This window comes from Pelobates fuscus, chromosome 7, assembly GCF_036172605.1.
Source record: "Pelobates fuscus isolate aPelFus1 chromosome 7, aPelFus1.pri, whole genome shotgun sequence".
Lineage (NCBI taxonomy): Eukaryota > Metazoa > Chordata > Amphibia > Anura > Pelobatidae > Pelobates > Pelobates fuscus.
The window spans coordinates 182,863,853-182,884,097 of record NC_086323.1 but is presented as its reverse complement, the minus strand read 5'-3'; the positions used below and the strand labels follow the sequence as shown (position 1 = coordinate 182,884,097).

Below are 20,245 nucleotides of genomic sequence, written 5' to 3'. Positions count from 1 at the left end.
GGATGCAGACAGAAAGGAAGTCTGGTATGATGCCCTGGAAGACGCCCAGTGGCGGCGAGGTGAAAGTCTCCCCAGTGATGAGCAGCGGCTACAGAAGCGTGTGGCGATGTGCATGTATCTATTGGGAGAGCAGCCCCTGGATGAGTGGGTGACAAGACTAGAGACCCTGGTATGGCGAGAGATCTGGCTAGACAACGCATACCAGGCCCTCTGGTGGCATACCATTCGACTTACCCCCTGGACGGCCGAGCACGACTTACCGGAGGGGGATGATTATGATGGCCCGGGTTTATTATGGGATGCCTTGGAGGACGACATTGATCTTGGCAGCACGGAGGGGTCTAGGTTTTGGGACATCTACGACTACCGGATGGGCATGTATGTCTGGGCTGACGAATGCGAGGTGAGCAAAGACATGACCCACCTGGTAACAAGGGAGTGGGAGCTGGAGCAGGACTACCAACACCTGCTCAGCTTCGTGCAGCTCCAACCTACCCGACAAGCAGAACCAGACCTCATAGACTGGTCCTGGAGAGACCCACAGATGGCAGGTGGAGATGGGATTGAGGTCTCTCTACTGGCCCTACAGGGATGCTGGGCAGTCGGCCCAGATCCCCAGCGGCAGGTTACAGTTCAGAGAGAGGAGCTTGTTACACCCTCTCTCCAGCGGCAGCCTAACCCACCAAGGGGAGACCGTAAGCCCCACACCAGCGCAGATGGGACCGTGGTCTCTGCGCCCAAGTTACAGGGAGCTGAAGGAGCCGTCCTCCCTCCCCAGCGGCAGTGTGATTTGTTGGGAATTGGGAGCCCGGTCTCCATTCCCCAGCGGCAGAGTATCCAGCAGGGAATAGAGAGCCCATCCCCCTTTCCCCCACAGCAGGACTCTGTGCTGGGAGGAGAGACAGTCGGTCTCCCTCCGCAGAGACGGGAAGTATGCATGGGAGAGGAGATTGTTACCACCTCTCCCCAGCGGCGGATCATTAATGTACAGGGAATAGAGAGCCCAGTCTCCATTCCCCAGCGGCAGAGTGTTCTAATGGGAGAGGAGCTGGTTACCACCTCTCCCCAGCGGCAGCTTAATGTACCAGGGGGAGACTGTAAGCCCCACACCTGTGCAGATGGGACCGTGGTCTCTGCACTTCCAGCACAGGGGGTAGAGACGGTCGGTCCTGCCCCCCCACAACAGGGCTGTTTAGCCAAAGGGGAGACAGTCTGTCTCCAGCAGCAGCGCTGTGTAACTAAAGGGGAGACAGTCGGTCTCCAGCAGCAGAGTTGTGTAACTCAAGGGGAGACAGTCGGTCTCCAGCAGCAGAGCGGTGTAACTCAAGGGGAGACAGTCGGTCTCCAGCAGCAGAGCGGTGTATTTAAAGGGGAGACAGTCTGTCTCCAGCAGCAGAGCTGTGTAACTAAAGGGGAGACAGTCGGTCTCCAGCAGCAGAGCTGTGTAACTCAAGGGGAGACAGTCGGTCTCCAGCAGCAGAGCGGTGTAACTCAAGGGGAGACAGTCGGTCTCCAGCAGCAGAGCGGTGTATTTAAAGGGGAGACAGTCGGTCTCCAGCAACCAGGCTCCAACCAGACTACTCCCGTGGTAGTGCTGGCAACAGGACAGAGTACCGCTGGTCTCTGCCCCCTCAGCAACCTACTGTAACGGAGCTCCGTGTACCCCGACCGAGTACCCTCCGTTGATGGATGCTCCTAGCGCTCTCAGAGGACTCCAAGCACTGCAGACGACACCACAACCACCGCAGGCTCCACAACCGCCGTAGCTTAACTGGAGCCGCGCCGTCTTCCTTCCACCCTGGATCGGCTTCTGTCCTCCAGGACCGTGTGGGGAAGACCTCTCCTCCAGGAGAGCGTATCCGGAACAAGCTCTTACAAGAGCTAAGTGATTAAGAGCTCAGGGGAATATGCAGCGCATAGCAGTCCCCAGTGAGATATAGCAGTTCCCTCCAATAACGAGACAAGGCTACGTATTGAGGGTCAGAAGAGGTCTGAGGACTGGAACACCCAGCCTGCTTTTTATTAGGATAAGGTACACACAGGACACTCCCAGGGGGAGGATGAAATTAACCAATAACAGCATAGTACAGCCCACAGGTTCCCTCCCCTCAGATAAACAGTTAAACCAATTATTACATACAATAAAAATACAGTTTTCACATACACACTGTAACTTTAAAACCATACATTCAATTTCAATAAAAGTTGCATATTCAGACTCAGCATACATCAAACATAAACACTTTCAAAAATCAGCCAAATCCCTCCAGTGGATCAAAAGTTAGCTGGAAGTCCCGTTATGACCGACCGCAAGCACAATTTCCTGCCCAAAACAGTTCCATAGATTTGGGCTGTGCGGTCGGTCAATTTCATGCGAAAAAAACGACTAAGTCCCATTTCGAACGGGACTTAGTCTCTGGAGCTGCAAGTTCAGTATGGGAGAAGGTAAGGGTCAGCGGTGTTCGGCAGAATGTGTAGCCGATTTTAGTTCCACAGAATCTTTAGCATACACCGCTGACCGCATTCGAATGACTAAAATGGCTGCCGCCACGTGTTCGGCTGCCGAATGGCGGCCACCCAGCGCTCGGCAATTAACCTGCAGTAACCTCACAGCCTGGGAGGTAAATTGCCTGCACACTTTAGCTTCTGGGTGGTCCGCCTGTGTGGTACTTGGTTCAGTAAGCCCTATTTACTGAACCAAGTGGGAGAAAGCCAGGGGCAAGTTATTTTACAGGTCTGGGGACATAGTCTTAAAGGGGTATTGTTCAGCAAAGTCACAATATGTCCCCAGACGGTTCTTAAAGGGCCATACACACCCAATAAATGTTAATAAGTTTTCAGGGGCACAATCTTCCAGGGGCCATAGTCATGAGGCAGGAGGCTGGCAAACATGCTTCTCCACAATCCAGGGAAGCAGGGCAATTTCTCATTTAAAGGGCCAGTTACAAATAGCGATTTGTAACACCTACCAAGGCAGCCTACCAGTCCCCCACACAGCCGTGGTGAGGCACCTGAACCTGGACAAGATTCTCCCTCACCCAGGTGTAGTAACTGTTTATTGTGGGTGGGATGCTCTGCTGTTTCTGTCTTGTGGGTGGGCTGCTGGACTAACAAGGGCACTGACCGGCAGGAGGTCAAGTACCCTGTTAGTCTGGGGGATAAAGGGGAGAAGTGTGGCGAAACCGACCTCGCCACGTGTCCTTGGAGGGGGCTGATTGCCCGCCTCTTGCCTTTGGACTATGGACCAGACTTTATGGGAATGTGATACCCCAGATAGCCATACCATGGAGCCTATTCATATAATGAAAGACTATGGGAAAGACTTTAGCTCCATGGCAATTGTACTGTGTGAGTAGGATCTGCGCGCTATTCGGTAGTTTTGTGCGTGCAGATCCCAGCTATCTGGGGATAGGTGAAATGTCTGTGTGTTATGTGTAAATGTGACTTTATGTATTTTAAAGTGTTTTATGTTGTTTTGCAACCATGTGGTTAATGGAGTCTGCCTTTAGTCCTGGGTAATTGGATTACTTCTCCAATTAACTCCAGGGCAGAAGGGAGGAAACCAGGGTGCATTGTGGGGATGTTTTTCTGCCAGCCAGAAAGGAACAAAAGATACTTTTAGTAACTTTTGAACCCCTGGTCGGATTCATGCCATTTTTTAATATGTTGTTCCCCTGAATGGATTGATTGTGGATATGTATTTTTATGTGAATGTGATGTATGGTTTTAAAGTTATGAAAGTTGTGTAAAAGTATATTTTACACTGTATGCATAATGGGATTATGTGTCACACTAAGGGGAGGGGATGTGTGGGAGGTAACATCTATGTCATTGGTTCTTTTATGCCTCCCCCTGGGTGTGGCCTGTATGTGTGAGTTGGAAATAAAAGCCAGGCTGGATGAGCCAGTCCAGAGTTCCTGTTTTACCCTCAAAGTGATGTGTCGTCTCATTATTGGGGGAAGGATTTATTGCATGCTGTTCCAGTTGACTGCTAGGAGTACAAGCCTATTCGTATGGTTCCTATTCAATGGTCTACAGCATTCATATGCTTGGGAGAATTTAAAAGGTTTCTCGGATTCGGTGATTGTGGTGTCTGCCAGAGTGCTTGGAGTCCTCAGGAAGCACTAGGAGCATCCATTAACGGAGGTACCAAGTCGGGGTGCCAGGCGATCCGTTACATTGGTGGCAAGCGGTGGGATGGCGTCCTAGTGCGAGGAGAAGCAGCTCAGAGACACTGGTAACGTTTGGAATTACAAATTGAGGGCAACGCTAGTATCCGTACAGCGCCCCTGGCTACAGCAGGATGGAATCAGCTAGTTTTTGGACAGCGTTCCATGATGAGGAGGAGGAGGTGGCCGCGGACTACAGGGATGCAGACAGAAAGGAAGTCTGGTATGATGCCCTGGAAGACGCCCAGTGGCGGCGAGGTGAAAGTCTCCCCAGTGATGAGCAGCGGCTACAGAAGCGTGTGGCGATGTGCATGTATCTATTGGGAGAGCAGCCCCTGGATGAGTGGGTGACAAGACTAGAGACCCTGGTATGGCGAGAGATCTGGCTAGACAACGCATACCAGGCCCTCTGGTGGCATACCATTCGACTTACCCCCTGGACGGCCGAGCACGACTTACCGGAGGGGGATGATTATGATGGCCCGGGTTTATTATGGGATGCCTTGGAGGACGACATTGATCTTGGCAGCACGGAGGGGTCTAGGTTTTGGGACATCTACGACTACCGGATGGGCATGTATGTCTGGGCTGACGAATGCGAGGTGAGCAAAGACATGACCCACCTGGTAACAAGGGAGTGGGAGCTGGAGCAGGACTACCAACACCTGCTCAGCTTCGTGCAGCTCCAACCTACCCGACAAGCAGAACCAGACCTCATAGACTGGTCCTGGAGAGACCCACAGATGGCAGGTGGAGATGGGATTGAGGTCTCTCTACTGGCCCTACAGGGATGCTGGGCAGTCGGCCCAGATCCCCAGCGGCAGGTTACAGTTCAGAGAGAGGAGCTTGTTACACCCTCTCTCCAGCGGCAGCCTAACCCACCAAGGGGAGACCGTAAGCCCCACACCAGCGCAGATGGGACCGTGGTCTCTGCGCCCAAGTTACAGGGAGCTGAAGGAGCCGTCCTCCCTCCCCAGCGGCAGTGTGATTTGTTGGGAATTGGGAGCCCGGTCTCCATTCCCCAGCGGCAGAGTATCCAGCAGGGAATAGAGAGCCCATCCCCCTTTCCCCCACAGCAGGACTCTGTGCTGGGAGGAGAGACAGTCGGTCTCCCTCCGCAGAGACGGGAAGTATGCATGGGAGAGGAGATTGTTACCACCTCTCCCCAGCGGCGGATCATTAATGTACAGGGAATAGAGAGCCCAGTCTCCATTCCCCAGCGGCAGAGTGTTCTAATGGGAGAGGAGCTGGTTACCACCTCTCCCCAGCGGCAGCTTAATGTACCAGGGGGAGACTGTAAGCCCCACACCTGTGCAGATGGGACCGTGGTCTCTGCACTTCCAGCACAGGGGGTAGAGACGGTCGGTCCTGCCCCCCCACAACAGGGCTGTTTAGCCAAAGGGGAGACAGTCTGTCTCCAGCAGCAGCGCTGTGTAACTAAAGGGGAGACAGTCGGTCTCCAGCAGCAGAGTTGTGTAACTCAAGGGGAGACAGTCGGTCTCCAGCAGCAGAGCGGTGTAACTCAAGGGGAGACAGTCGGTCTCCAGCAGCAGAGCGGTGTATTTAAAGGGGAGACAGTCTGTCTCCAGCAGCAGAGCTGTGTAACTAAAGGGGAGACAGTCGGTCTCCAGCAGCAGAGCTGTGTAACTCAAGGGGAGACAGTCGGTCTCCAGCAGCAGAGCGGTGTAACTCAAGGGGAGACAGTCGGTCTCCAGCAGCAGAGCGGTGTATTTAAAGGGGAGACAGTCGGTCTCCAGCAACCAGGCTCCAACCAGACTACTCCCGTGGTAGTGCTGGCAACAGGACAGAGTACCGCTGGTCTCTGCCCCCTCAGCAACCTACTGTAACGGAGCTCCGTGTACCCCGACCGAGTACCCTCCGTTGATGGATGCTCCTAGCGCTCTCAGAGGACTCCAAGCACTGCAGACGACACCACAACCACCGCAGGCTCCACAACCGCCGTAGCTTAACTGGAGCCGCGCCGTCTTCCTTCCACCCTGGATCGGCTTCTGTCCTCCAGGACCGTGTGGGGAAGACCTCTCCTCCAGGAGAGCGTATCCGGAACAAGCTCTTACAAGAGCTAAGTGATTAAGAGCTCAGGGGAATATGCAGCGCATAGCAGTCCCCAGTGAGATATAGCAGTTCCCTCCAATAACGAGACAAGGCTACGTATTGAGGGTCAGAAGAGGTCTGAGGACTGGAACACCCAGCCTGCTTTTTATTAGGATAAGGTACACACAGGACACTCCCAGGGGGAGGATGAAATTAACCAATAACAGCATAGTACAGCCCACAGGTTCCCTCCCCTCAGATAAACAGTTAAACCAATTATTACATACAATAAAAATACAGTTTTCACATACACACTGTAACTTTAAAACCATACATTCAATTTCAATAAAAGTTGCATATTCAGACTCAGCATACATCAAACATAAACACTTTCAAAAATCAGCCAAATCCCTCCAGTGGATCAAAAGTTAGCTGGAAGTCCCGTTATGACCGACCGCAAGCACAATTTCCTGCCCAAAACAGTTCCATAGATTTGGGCTGTGCGGTCGGTCAATTTCATGCGAAAAAAACGACTAAGTCCCATTTCGAACGGGACTTAGTCTCTGGAGCTGCAAGTTCAGTATGGGAGAAGGTAAGGGTCAGCGGTGTTCGGCAGAATGTGTAGCCGATTTTAGTTCCACAGAATCTTTAGCATACACCGCTGACCGCATTCGAATGACTAAAATGGCCGCCGCCACGTGTTCGGCTGCCGAATGGCGGCCACCCAGCGCTCGGCAATTAACCTGCAGTAACCTCACAGCCTGGGAGGTAAATTGCCTGCACACTTTAGCTTCTGGGTGGTCCGCCTGTGTGGTACTTGGTTCAGTAAGCCCTATTTACTGAACCAAGTGGGAGAAAGCCAGGGGCAAGTTATTTTACAGGTCTGGGGACATAGTCTTAAAGGGGTATTGTTCAGCAAAGTCACAATATGTCCCCAGACGGTTCTTAAAGGGCCATACACACCCAATAAATGTTAATAAGTTTTCAGGGGCACAATCTTCCAGGGGCCATAGTCATGAGGCAGGAGGCTGGCAAACATGCTTCTCCACAATCCAGGGAAGCAGGGCAATTTCTCATTTAAAGGGCCAGTTACAAATAGCGATTTGTAACACCTACCAAGGCAGCCTACCAGTCCCCCACACAGCCGTGGTGAGGCACCTGAACCTGGACAAGATTCTCCCTCACCCAGGTGTAGTAACTGTTTATTGTGGGTGGGATGCTCTGCTGTTTCTGTCTTGTGGGTGGGCTGCTGGACTAACAAGGGCACTGACCGGCAGGAGGTCAAGTACCCTGTTAGTCTGGGGGATAAAGGGGAGAAGTGTGGCGAAACCGACCTCGCCACGTGTCCTTGGAGGGGGCTGATTGCCCGCCTCTTGCCTTTGGACTATGGACCAGACTTTATGGGAATGTGATACCCCAGATAGCCATACCATGGAGCCTATTCATATAATGAAAGACTATGGGAAAGACTTTAGCTCCATGGCAATTGTACTGTGTGAGTAGGATCTGCGCGCTATTCGGTAGTTTTGTGCGTGCAGATCCCAGCTATCTGGGGATAGGTGAAATGTCTGTGTGTTATGTGTAAATGTGACTTTATGTATTTTAAAGTGTTTTATGTTGTTTTGCAACCATGTGGTTAATGGAGTCTGCCTTTAGTCCTGGGTAATTGGATTACTTCTCCAATTAACTCCAGGGCAGAAGGGAGGAAACCAGGGTGCATTGTGGGGATGTTTTTCTGCCAGCCAGAAAGGAACAAAAGATACTTTTAGTAACTTTTGAACCCCTGGTCGGATTCATGCCATTTTTTAATATGTTGTTCCCCTGAATGGATTGATTGTGGATATGTATTTTTATGTGAATGTGATGTATGGTTTTAAAGTTATGAAAGTTGTGTAAAAGTATATTTTACACTGTATGCATAATGGGATTATGTGTCACACTAAGGGGAGGGGATGTATGGGAGGTAACATCTATGTCATTGGTTCTTTTATGCCTCCCCCTGGGTGTGGCCTGTATGTGTGAGTTGGAAATAAAAGCCAGGCTGGATGAGCCAGTCCAGAGTTCCTGTTTTACCCTCAAAGTGATGTGTCGTCTCATTATTGGGGGAAGGATTTATTGCATGCTGTTCCAGTTGACTGCTAGGAGTACAAGCCTATTCGTATGGTTCCTATTCAATGGTCTACAGCATTCATATGCTTGGGAGAATTTAAAAGGTTTCTCGGATTCGGTGATTGTGGTGTCTGCCAGAGTGCTTGGAGTCCTCAGGAAGCACTAGGAGCATCCATTAACGGAGGTACCAAGTCGGGGTGCCAGGTGATCCGTTACAACATGCACTTAGGGACACTCAATGGTGGTTATCGTTGAACAAGGCCCGTGAGTCTAAGAGTGCGACCCTGCTGTATCAGCAGACTGGGAGGAAGTGACACTTCCACTAGAGAGAGTGATGTGCAGGAGGAATGGAGTGAGGGATGAGGAGGCTGGAGCACCCTGCAGCATGGAGGCAAAGGAGAGTGTGGATCTGTGTGCCAGTGTGTGGATCTGAGTATGTATGTTCTACTAATATCTTCCCAATGGGATAGGTTCAGTTCACGATATTTTTAAGACTATAATAGACAATATATTTGATATTTCAAATAAAGGGAAACCTTTTATACATTACCAGAATTTTTATGGCAAATTAAATCAATTTGGGATTCTCCTCTCTGGGTGCTCTGATCTGTAACTCCAAGTCTATTGCCAGTCCGTCTCTTACATTATTTCCCTCTTATCAATTCCTACCCCTTGTTTGGAAAGGGGCAGTACCTGCGATTAAAGTCTGGCCTTTGATTGTTACAGGCGTATCTTAATATGTAATGATTAATTTGGCCCCTGGGACTCTGGCCAATAGGTGGCACTATTTCCCCAAGTAAGAAGACCTTAATTAAAACATTGATTACATTATTGAATAAATGAATTGGTTCACCTATATTGGTGTCTGTTGAGATCACTTTAAATATTCCTCTTTGGCTATGGATATTCTTTAATCAAAGATAGGTTGGTTATATAGTTATTTAATATGGAGATCTCTATATCACTTGTCCATCTAATCTGTATGAATAACTGATGAATATTTTCACCTATACAAAGTCATATGACACTAGTATCTATATATGAATCCTTTTACATCTGTCAGTCAAGGCAAAGGACAGGTTTTTTTACTGTAAGAACAAACAGGATGTGGAATTATCTGCCTGAAGAAGTGGTTTTATCAGAGTCCATACAGATGTTCAAACAGCTACTAGATGCATACTTGCAAAAATAGAATATTCAAGGATATAATCTTTCAATGTAGGATAATAACTGCTTGATCCAAGGATAAATCTGACTGCCATTCTGGGGTCAAGAAGGAATTTCTTTCCTAACTTGTTGCAAAATTGGAAGTGCTTCAAACTGGGTTTTTTTGCCTTCTTTTGGATCAACCGCAAAAAACATATGTGAGGAAGGCTGAACTTGATGGACGCAAGTCTCTTTTCAGCTATGTAACTATGTATGTAATATAGGCTATGCATTCCTATAGCAATCATATTTTAGGTTTCATATGTAAATCATACATGGTTTCAGTATATTTAACCAAGCTCTATTAGTTTATTTTTTTGTTTTTAGTTCTTTTAATATCTAAGTGAGCTTTATGTGGGTAATCAGACTTTGCTGGTTGACTAACACTTTGGACTGTTTTGTAATGTTTACACACAAACAAATCCCCATGTCATTAATGCCCGTACACACACACAGTGTTAATACCCCTATCCCAGCACACATAGTCCTTAATACCCCTACCCCAGCACAGGGGTATTAACACTGTAGGGGTAGGGGTATTAAGGAATAGGGATAGGGGTATTGACACACTGTGTGTGTGTGTGTGTGTGTGTGTGTGTAGGGGTATTAAGGATTAGGGGTAGGGGCATTAATGACATGGGGTAGGGGTATTAAGGATTAGGGGTAGGGGCATTAATGACATGGGGTAGGGGTATTAAGGACTCTAAGTGCCCCAAGTCCTTCACTTACCTTTAGTGAGATGGGCTTATCAAGTGTTCAATAGCTTCAGTAGAGTGGCGACCGGTCCAAGATGGCTGCCGCATTCCTCGCCGCTCAGCACATAATTCCATAGACGTGTGGCTTCTATGTATTCCATGTCTATGCCACAAACTGCTTCTTTAAATTGTTTTGATGCTTAGAGTATGCTTTTTTAAAAGTAGTTACACAATGCTCCTGACCAATAAGATACCCTCATGCTGCAGGAAATCTACTACTCTTACCACATATAGAGAGAGGTAAGCAACATTTCTCTTCCTGATTGAGGTCGCTAGAAACATGATCTTAAGTGGATATGACTGTACATATGTTAATACACTCCTGTTTTTCTTTTTCAGACCTGTGCAAGGATTAATTTTTCTCTTCAAGTGGCAGCCAGGTGAAGAACCAGCAGGTTCTGTAGTTCAGGATTCCAGATTGGATACAATCTTTTTTGCTAAGCAGGTATTAAAGATACTTTACACTATTGAGAATGGGGATAAAAGGACACTTTGGGCACTAAAACAAGGTTTAATGCATTTGATTAATGGGACAATCCAGACTGCTGAAGTGCTTTGAATACTGAGTAAATTTTATTGCCCATCATTCTACAAAAAGTTCAGATTTCAATGGAAATTGGCACTTTTCTAAATGAACCTGTTACACCCCAGAGGTGTTGATTAGACAACTGGTCCTTTTACTTCTTGGTTTCCATGGCTCAGTGGAGCTAAAGTCAAAAGGCAGGCAATTACCCAAAGCACCTACCTGGCAAAGACTTTGCATTGAGCTGCATTAAGAAGCCAGTGATTGGACTGCCATAGAAAGTCTGAACGTAGTTAGAAGGGGAGGGCTTGCAAAGACCGCAGAGAAGTGAAATTAAGAGATCTGCAGCTTTTGCATGCTGTTTTCGATATACCACAATTAAAGGACCACTCTAGGCACCCAGACCACTTCAGCTTAATGAAGTGGTCTGGGTGCCAGGTCCTTCTAGGGTTAACCCATTTTTTCATAAACATAGCAGTTTCAGAGAAACTGCTATGTTTGTGAATGGGTTAAGCCTTCCCCTATTTCCTCTAGTGGCTGTCTCATTGACAGCCGCAAGAGGCGCTTGCGTGATTCTCACTGTGAAAATCAGTGAGAGCACGCAAGCGTCCAGAGGAAAGCATTATGAATGCTTTCCTATGTGACCGGCTGAATGCGCGCAGCTCTTGCCGCGCGTGCGCATTCAGCCGACGGGGAGGAGAAGAGGAGGATCGGAGGAGGAGAGCTCCCCGCCCACCGCTGGAAAAAGGTAAGTTTTAAACACTTTCCCCTTTCCAGAGCGGGGCGGGAGGGGGTCCCTGAGGGTGGGGGCACCCTCAGGGCACTCTAGTGCCAGGAAAACGAGTATGTTTTCCTGACACTAGAGTGGTCCTTTAAAGCGGCACTGTCATGCCGAACTTACCTTTCCTCAATCTCTTACTCTTCTCCCCCCCTCTCTCAGGATCTGTTCTTCTTTTCTTCCTGTCTTCTTTAGTTTTCTTTAAAATCATAAGACAAAGTAGGGACTCTTTGCCTTATGGAGGTTTCCTCCGCTTGACCAGCTTTGACCAGCGGAGGAGCAAAGTGTGCTTTATTTCCGCTGGTCAGAGCAATTTTCCCATAATTATTACCTTTCCTCTGTGATATTGCGTTGCTTCCTGTCATTTTAGACGAAACTGACGAATTGCGTTCTAACTGAATGAGAACAGTATGTTCGTTTGTTTTAGAACTCAATTCGGCACTATGTTCGTATCGGAATTTCATTCGAATGAATGAAACTCTGATTCAATTTGTGCCGCGGCTGCATCTTGCAGCCGCTTAGTAGATAACTCCCTAATTCCCACGGTATTAGGGAGTTATCTTCCAAAAACTTTACTAATACTAAGTAAAGATTACTTAGTATTAGTAAATAATATGCCCCTTCTCGCTATAATGCGAGTAGGGGCATGTCAAGTAAACAGTGAGCAGCCTGTGGCTGCTCACTGTTAAACACGATTGTCCCCCCAGCCCCCACCTGTGCCGAGTCCTCCCCTCTTGACCCCCACCCCTAAGCGCCGGTGGGGGCCCTTAGCCATAAGAGGGGGGAGGGGACTATTGCCTCCCCACCTGGCCCCCACCCCTGAGCGGCAGGTGGGGGCTCTTAACAAGAAGAGGGGGGAGACATATTGCCTCCTCCCCTGGATCCCCCCCTGAGCAGCAGGTGGGGGCCTTTAAAAACAATAAGAGGGGGGAACCTATTCTGACGAATGAATGAATAGATGAAATTCCCGTTCGCATGCCCAAGTGTTTAACTGGGCATGTGCGGGAATCTCACAGCGCTATCTAGTGTGGGCAGATGACGTGTCCCACAGGGACTTCCTCTACCCACACAAAGAAGCGGGGCCCTGAATATAGATCGGTGCAGAAAATAAAGAATAAAAAACATGTAATATGGGGGCTTAGGGGCATTTGGGGGTGACTAAGGGGTCAATTAGATGTAGTGGAGTCGGGAGGGGGTTAAAAAATAAATAAAAACTGGATTCGGCCATAACTGTGCCGCTTTAAAAACATTCATGCATTTTTATTGGAGGTATTTCTACTAAACAGTCATTTTTATTTTATTTGGATGTGTGCAGTGGAGTTTTCCTTTAACTACAGAAAGACAGTCAAGGATAGGACACAGGCAGACATGCATTAAATATATTATTGTCCTGTCCCTATGTTTACTTCTTGGGAGGTCTAATAAACAGTGTTCCTGTAGCACACTGCTGTCTGTGTGAGCTTGTCTATAAAATGTTTTGGTAATGATATGCAGAAAGGGATTTATAATTGTACAGAACATTTCTGTTGATCCCTTCTGGACTCCATAATGGCAATCAAATTTCTCCTTGTGTCAACAACCTGTTTATATATAATGTTCCATTTATGCAAAAAAAGTATAACGTGATCATGTTAATCAGTTCACCCCCCACCCCCTTCTCTTTTTCTCTTATCTGGTAGACAGCCACTAGAGGAGGAGTTAACCCTCAGAGGTAATTATTGCCGTTTCTCAGAAACTGCAATAATTACCACTGTAGGGTTAAGGGACATGGGGCAATGACCCCAAATCGATAGATATCTATATCTATATCGAATCTATTTGGGGTCATTGCCCCATGTCCCTTAACCCTACAGTGGTAATTATTGCCGTTTCGGAGAAACGGCAATAATTACCTCTGAGGGTTAACTCCTCCTCTAGTGGCTGTCTACCAGACAGCCACTAGAGGGACTACTGAAATCCAAATGGACCATTAAAAAATGCTTTCCTATGGGGATATCTTAAGACGACCGCGGTCATCGGCGCTGGATTCAGGTAAGTGGTTGAAGGGGCTCGAGGGAGGGGGGTGGTAGGGAGGGGCACTGCAGGATTCTACAGTGCCAGGAAAACTGGTTTGCTTCCCTGGCACTATATAATCCCTTTAATTCAAACCCATTTTATGTATATGTGGCTTATGCGTTCTATTAAAATGCATCACTTTAAATTTATCTGCATCACTTGTCTGCTTAGTATCCACATCCCTCTGTAGAGAAGTTATCATGTTCAGACTGTATTATCTTTTTGAGTTTTGTCATCTGCAAACACCGACAAATAACTCTTCATTGCCCACCTATAAATCTTTTATAAACCGATCAAAGTGAAGTGAACCCAGGACAGAACAAATGGAACATTCAGTGAGCAAATGGGCCTCCACTTAGCAGTTTTGTCCAGTTTGAAAATTTTCCATTTGCAACTACTTTCTGCATTCTAATCTTTAACCCTGTGTTCTATCCAAGTACACAATTTTTCATATTAACCAGCTAATTCCAGGTTTAATAGTATATTTTTGTGTGGAACTGTATCAAATGCCTTAGCAAAATCCAGTGCTAACATTTAAGCCCCTCATCTTCCTCAAATGTATAAAACCCAACATTAACCAATATGCCCCATTTCTCCACCTGCATTCAACAGTTTAGGTCAGTAGGTCACGCATGGTAAGTCCACTGTGGCAATAGAAGATTCACTTGTGAGGGAAAGACCTGCTCTCTTTTTAGCGTTAAAACCAACACCAGGTGCCTACGATCCATGCTTTTAGAACTTCTACCCAGTCCGTGCTGGGTTCTGGGAATGGTCTGGGTGCATTTTGGCTCACAACTGGGAGGTCCTGGAGGTGGGATGCGGTCCACCTGGAGATGCACAGTGCAATCTTGGGGTTTTCGTGCCAATTGCAAATTCAGGAATTCTGGAAAATTGAAAGCCCAGTATCAACTGCCTGCCAGTCTGGTGCTGTTCTGTTGTAAGTGTGCTCTTAAAGGACCACTCTAGGCACCCAGACCACTTCAGCTTAATGAAGTGGTCTGGGTGCCAGGTCCAGCTAGGGTTAACTAATTGTTTTATAAACATAGCAGTTTCAGAGAAACTGCTATGTTTATCAATTAGTTAAGCCTTCCCCCTAATTCTCTAGCGGCTGTCTCACTGACAGCCGCTAGAGGCGCTTGCGTGATTCTCACTGTGAAAATCACAGTGAGAGCACGCAAGCGTCCATAGGAAAGCATTATGAATGCTTTCCTATGTGACTGGCTGAATGCGCGCGCAGCTCTTGCCGCGCGTGCGCATTCAGCCGACGGGGAGGAACGGAGGCGGAGAGGAGGAGGAGAGCTCCCCGCCCAGCGCTGGAAAAAGGTAAGTTTTTACCCCTTTCCCCTTTCCAGAGCCGGGCGGGAGTGGGTCCCTGAGGGTGGGGGCACCCTCAGGGCACTCTAGTGCCAGGAAAACGAGTATGCTTTCCTGGCTCTAGAGTGGTCCTTTAACATACCTCTAGCACTTACAATTAATGTAAGACAAGCTGTTGTTACTTTACAGGTCTTTTTGAGTTTTGTCATCTGCAAACACCGACAAATAACTCTTCATTGCCCACTTGGTCGGAGTACGGGGAGCTCCGTTACACGTGTTTTTTTCCAAGGTTTTGGTGGTCATCACAGAAGCTTTAAGAATCAAAGATTTTCGTTTAATACTTACAACACTGGTTATAAAGGGCAGACATAAAAGAATGTCTTTTTCAAAATATCCATAATGCTTCTGTTTTTATTTTTCAGAAACATGGATGGATTCTAAAATTACAAAAATAAGAACTAGTTCCCTTTAAGGCAAATTACATTTTAGGATCTAGTTAGACTGTTTTTATGAGGATATTTCTACTCACTGAAAACCAGGGAAAATAGAAAAATCTTTTCTAGAGAGGAAAGCAATGGAAAAGTGTAATATAAGGAAGGCTTTGAGATTGCAGGGCCTTTTTACTTAGGCCATTCTGGCTGTCAACTGGGCCAAAGCCAGCATAGGTTCTTTACAAAGAAACATAATCTAAACTTTCTTTCTGGATCATCTTATGATAATTTTGCCTTTAACTTTAAAGAGCTTAAGTTGGTGGGAAAGCTCCAGATTCCAGTCGGTAGGTCTGTCTTTCAGAATGAAAAACCATCTAATCACATCAGACGCTTCTTCTTTCGGTTGGGGTGCACCTTTGGGAAGATACTCGGCAGCAGTCATTTCACGCAGCTGTAGCCAGAAACACTTAAATAACTAAAAAAGCTACAATTTCTGGGGAAATTGTGAAGTGTTCTTGCCTCCACCAGTAGTCTACAACTGGAGTGGGCGGAGTAACTGTTATTATTTATTTATATAGCACATTTAATTGCAATGTTGTTGCCCAAAGTGCTTCACAGTTACATTAAAACATACAGTTATAAAAACATTCAAAAAAGTGCAAATACACACAACCACCCGTGAACAAAGTAATGTGTAAACAACGTTTCAGAAAAAACTTAACTTATAGGTACACCGCTTCCCAAGGTTATTTCCCAACCATATAACAAAACCGTATGAATGATATGATATTTAGGGATTCTGCTAGTGTACCTGCAATAAAGGATAAAACATTGCAAATATTGTTTTATACTTTAAAATGATATAATGGTTTATATGCACTCACAAGTTCCAGATTGGTAACGCGTTTTATGGGTGCCTCCCCACGATGTAGATGGGGGGTTTATTAAGTATCCCTCCTCGAGTGATAGCCGATGGGGTATCCGGGTCAGCAAGATAATCCAACAGACTTATTAAGTATCCCTCCTCGAGTGATAGCCGATGGGGTATCCGGGTCAGCGAGATGATCCAACAGACTGTATTTATAAAAACATTAGCAGGTGTACAAAAGGCCCTGTCTATGCTCCAGCCTGGCACAGGTCAGAGTATTTTGGCAGTTGCCATCTTCAAACCGTCGTATTTTAAAAACTATACATCCTACAGCGAAGAGCTTCATATTGTGAGAATCACAAGACCCCTACATTTTGATGCATAGTATGTCTCTGAAGTATTACAAATGAAAGCACAGTCACAGTTTAGAAATTGCCCTTCAAATTCGAGCTGGCTAGAGGGGAGTTTCAATGAATGTCAATGGACGGCGTGAGTTGCAACCAAATGGTCATATTGTGAAAACTGAGGACTATGGCCTAGCCGTGGACATTTTTAGTGGCCGTAGGGATAGCTGAACGTTTTGATACAAGATTTGTGTAGGTGGGCTTGAAAATGAGGGAGTGGTGGCAGTTTAGAAATCATGTCCTGATTTTTCAGCTTTTGCCAGCTCCCACTCTAGCTTTGCCATTCATTTCTATGGGACCAATTTCGCCACAAGAACGACGATATTCCGTGAACCATTCGGCGAAATGTTCCACAAAGTAATAGCAATCCAATCGGGAACAATCCGCACGTTTCGGTATATTACTGTCTATATAGTGTAAAAACTGTGGGAGGAGTTAGGGTGGTAAATTTGGCTATAATAAGAATAATATATGTGAGATAACATTAAGTGTTCTTGCATAGCAAGACCACTTAATAATTGCAGGCATTGAGCAGTGGAGCTGAGGCGAGCTGTTGGAAGTAGGCTCAGTTTTTGCATGGTCAGGTGGGATGCATCCACCCTTTTGACAGTGATAAGTAGTGGGTGGATCTGCTTTGAGTGGGCAGCAGAGGAAATCTGTGGCGGGCTAGTGGGGAACAGGCTGGCCCATTCGGTGGAATAGGAGTGAGAAGAGTGGCTTTCTCTCCCCACTTGAGTAGGCCGCAGTGTAGCGTTCCTGGCTCGTTGCAGTGAAAGGCTTGATTAAGGTCTCAGTCCGTTCGTCCATGCACCCCTGACATGGGTAGTGACTCTGGTGGATGAACGAGCTGTAGAGCCGGTAAAAAAAAAGCTTGCGCTGCATGCGTCTGAGCAGCTCAGAGTTCAGAAGCATCAACATTCTAGCAGATGCATTGAGCAGAAATTACTTTGAAGAAGGGAGATTGAGTCCTCAGACATTTCTGAAAATAGTGACTGTTTGGAACACCACAAGTAGACCTTGGACCTCAAAAGTAAATGGCTCGCAAACTTTGACGCAATCACCCGCGAGAAGTCCTGCAAGCGTGAATATATACATTTAAATTTTACAAATATATTTATGCATTATATTTTTACATTGTCATTTTATCTTGCGGGACCTGCCTGACAACCCAGGCAGAAAGTCCAGAGAATTTGTTTCTTCCTCACAACTTGGAAGATATCGTCAGTGAAAGTGACGTTTTTTTAATTTTTCACACACAAACTGCATTTTCACTGACGATATAATTGTTGTGATACATTTTACTAATATGTGTTCAGCTGAGTCTCGTGAGTAAATCTGTACCCCCTATGTACAGGTTTTATGGTGTTTTCAAAAGTTAGTCAAGTAAAGGCTTGCATTTCCTTTTTTTCCCATTGAAATTGACAGATCGGTTATGTTGCCTTTGAGGCCGTATGGTAGCCCAGGAATGAAAATTACTCCCATGATGGCATACCATTTGCAAAAGTAGACAACCCAAGGTATTGCAAATGGGGGTATGTCCATTCTTTTTTAGTAACCACTTAGTCACAAACACTGGCCAAGATTAGCATTCAAATAAGTTTTTTTGCATTTTTCACACACAAATATGAACGCTGACTTTGGCCAGTCTTTGTGACTAAGTAGCATTTGTAATGCCTTGGGTTGTCTAATTTTGCATTATGGGGGTAATTCTCATTCCTAGACTACCATACGGTCTCAAAGGCAACTTAACCAGTCTGGCATATTTCAATGTGTATAAACTGAAAAATTGAATATGCTGTATTTGACCCTGTAACTTTCCAAAACACCTTATTGGGGGTACTGTTTTATATGTGTACTTAATTGCAGTAACAGCTAACAGTATTGTGACAGTCACAGTTAAAATGCCATGCAGAACTAAAAAAAATAATAAAAACGTAATTTCTCATTTAAAAAAATATATATTTTATTCATATTAAACTATGTTTAATATACAAATATTTGATGTGACATGAAAGCACTGTTTCTCCTGAACAGAATGATATGATACATGTGGGTGCACGTAATATGAAAGAGGTGAATTATGCTTGAACAGCCATATAATGCAAATTCAAGGTTTTGTTTTGATCACAACTTGTACAACTCCCTCAGTCCTTAAGGGCTTAACTGGCCAGCAGCTCTATATTGTTCTTTGTTCTTTTCGTTTGGTACTTGCCTGTTTAATACTAATTGTGACAAAAAGTGACTTTAATGTGTCACATGGCACAACATGCAGAGCCTCGCCCCTCCAGCTGGGACCAAAATAAGATTGTGTTATGCTATCATGCTGAGATCTGCCTGGCCGATCTAGATATGCTGTTGTTGTCAAGGTGCACTTGAAGATGGGGGAATCGAAGCAAAGTATAGCGTTAATAGTGTAGTTTGTATGTCCTGATGTGAAGTAAAATAAATACCGTATATACTCGAGTATAAGCAGAGTTTTTCAGCACATTTTTGGTGCTGAAAAACCCCAACTCAGCTTATACTCTAGTCAGTGTCTTTATTATGGCAATTTACATTGCCATAATACAGACTGGGGGCGGTGTAGGAAGCACTTACCTCTCCTGCAGCTCCCTCCTCCTCCGCGCCGGTCCGTTCAGCACCTCTGTCAGCTCCCAGTGTAAATCTCGCGAGAGCCGCGGGGTCATAGTGCGGCTCTCGTGAGACTTACACTGTGAGATGACAGGGTAGCTGACCGGACCGGTGTGGAGGAGAAGGGAGCTGACAGGAGCTGCAGGAGAGGTAAGTAAGAGCTCTGCCAGCCCCCCTCCTACAGAGTGCCCATCCACTGGACCACCAGGGAGTGAGAGCCCCCCTCCCTGGCCCGCTAACAAGCAGGGAAGGGGGCCAAAAATAATAATAATAAAATAATATTAAAAATAATAATAAAATAAATAAATAATATAACAAAAAAAATTAAAATAATAATTAAAAACCAAAAAATTATAAAAATGCCCACCCCCCACCAAGGCTCTGCAACACACTTACACTGCATCACACACACTTACACTGCATCACACACACACTTACACTGCATTCATACACGCACTGCATTCATTCATACACGCACTGCATTCATTCATACACGCACTGCATTCATTCACACACGCACTGCACTCACACACGCACTGCACTCACACACACTGCATTCATTATATACACACACTGCATTCATTATATACACACAGTAAATAAATATTCAATTAATATAATTTTTTTAGGATCTAATTTTATTTAGAAATTTACCAGTAGCTGCTGCATTTCCCACCCTAGTCTTATACTCGAGTCAATACGTTTTCCCAGTTTTTTGGGGGTAAAATTAGGGGCCTCGGCTTATATTCGGGTCGGCTTATACTCGAATATATAGTAATCTAAAATTAGTTGCTCCTGCTTTCATCAAGACATTGTTGCATGTCTCTTTCTTTGCTGTAACTGGCCTGCAGATTGTGGACAGAAATTGTGCTAAAAAGTGAATATTTTTTGAGTAATGCTCTTGATCATATCAGTCACCCCAATGCATTCACATGTGATTGGAAGGCTACTGC

The 20,245-nt window shown here is 46.1% G+C and overlaps 1 protein-coding gene across 1 annotated transcript in view; it reads left to right on the top strand.

Annotated features, from left to right (window-relative positions):
* Nucleotides 1–20,245, top strand: part of UCHL5 (ubiquitin C-terminal hydrolase L5) — a 287,690-nt gene that overhangs the window by 34,775 nt on the left and 232,670 nt on the right. Inside the window, exon 3 of the mRNA XM_063426950.1 lies at nt 10,631–10,736. Within this exon, the coding sequence (XP_063283020.1) occupies nt 10,631–10,736 (106 nt within the window). The remainder of the gene's footprint in view (nt 1–10,630; nt 10,737–20,245) is intronic.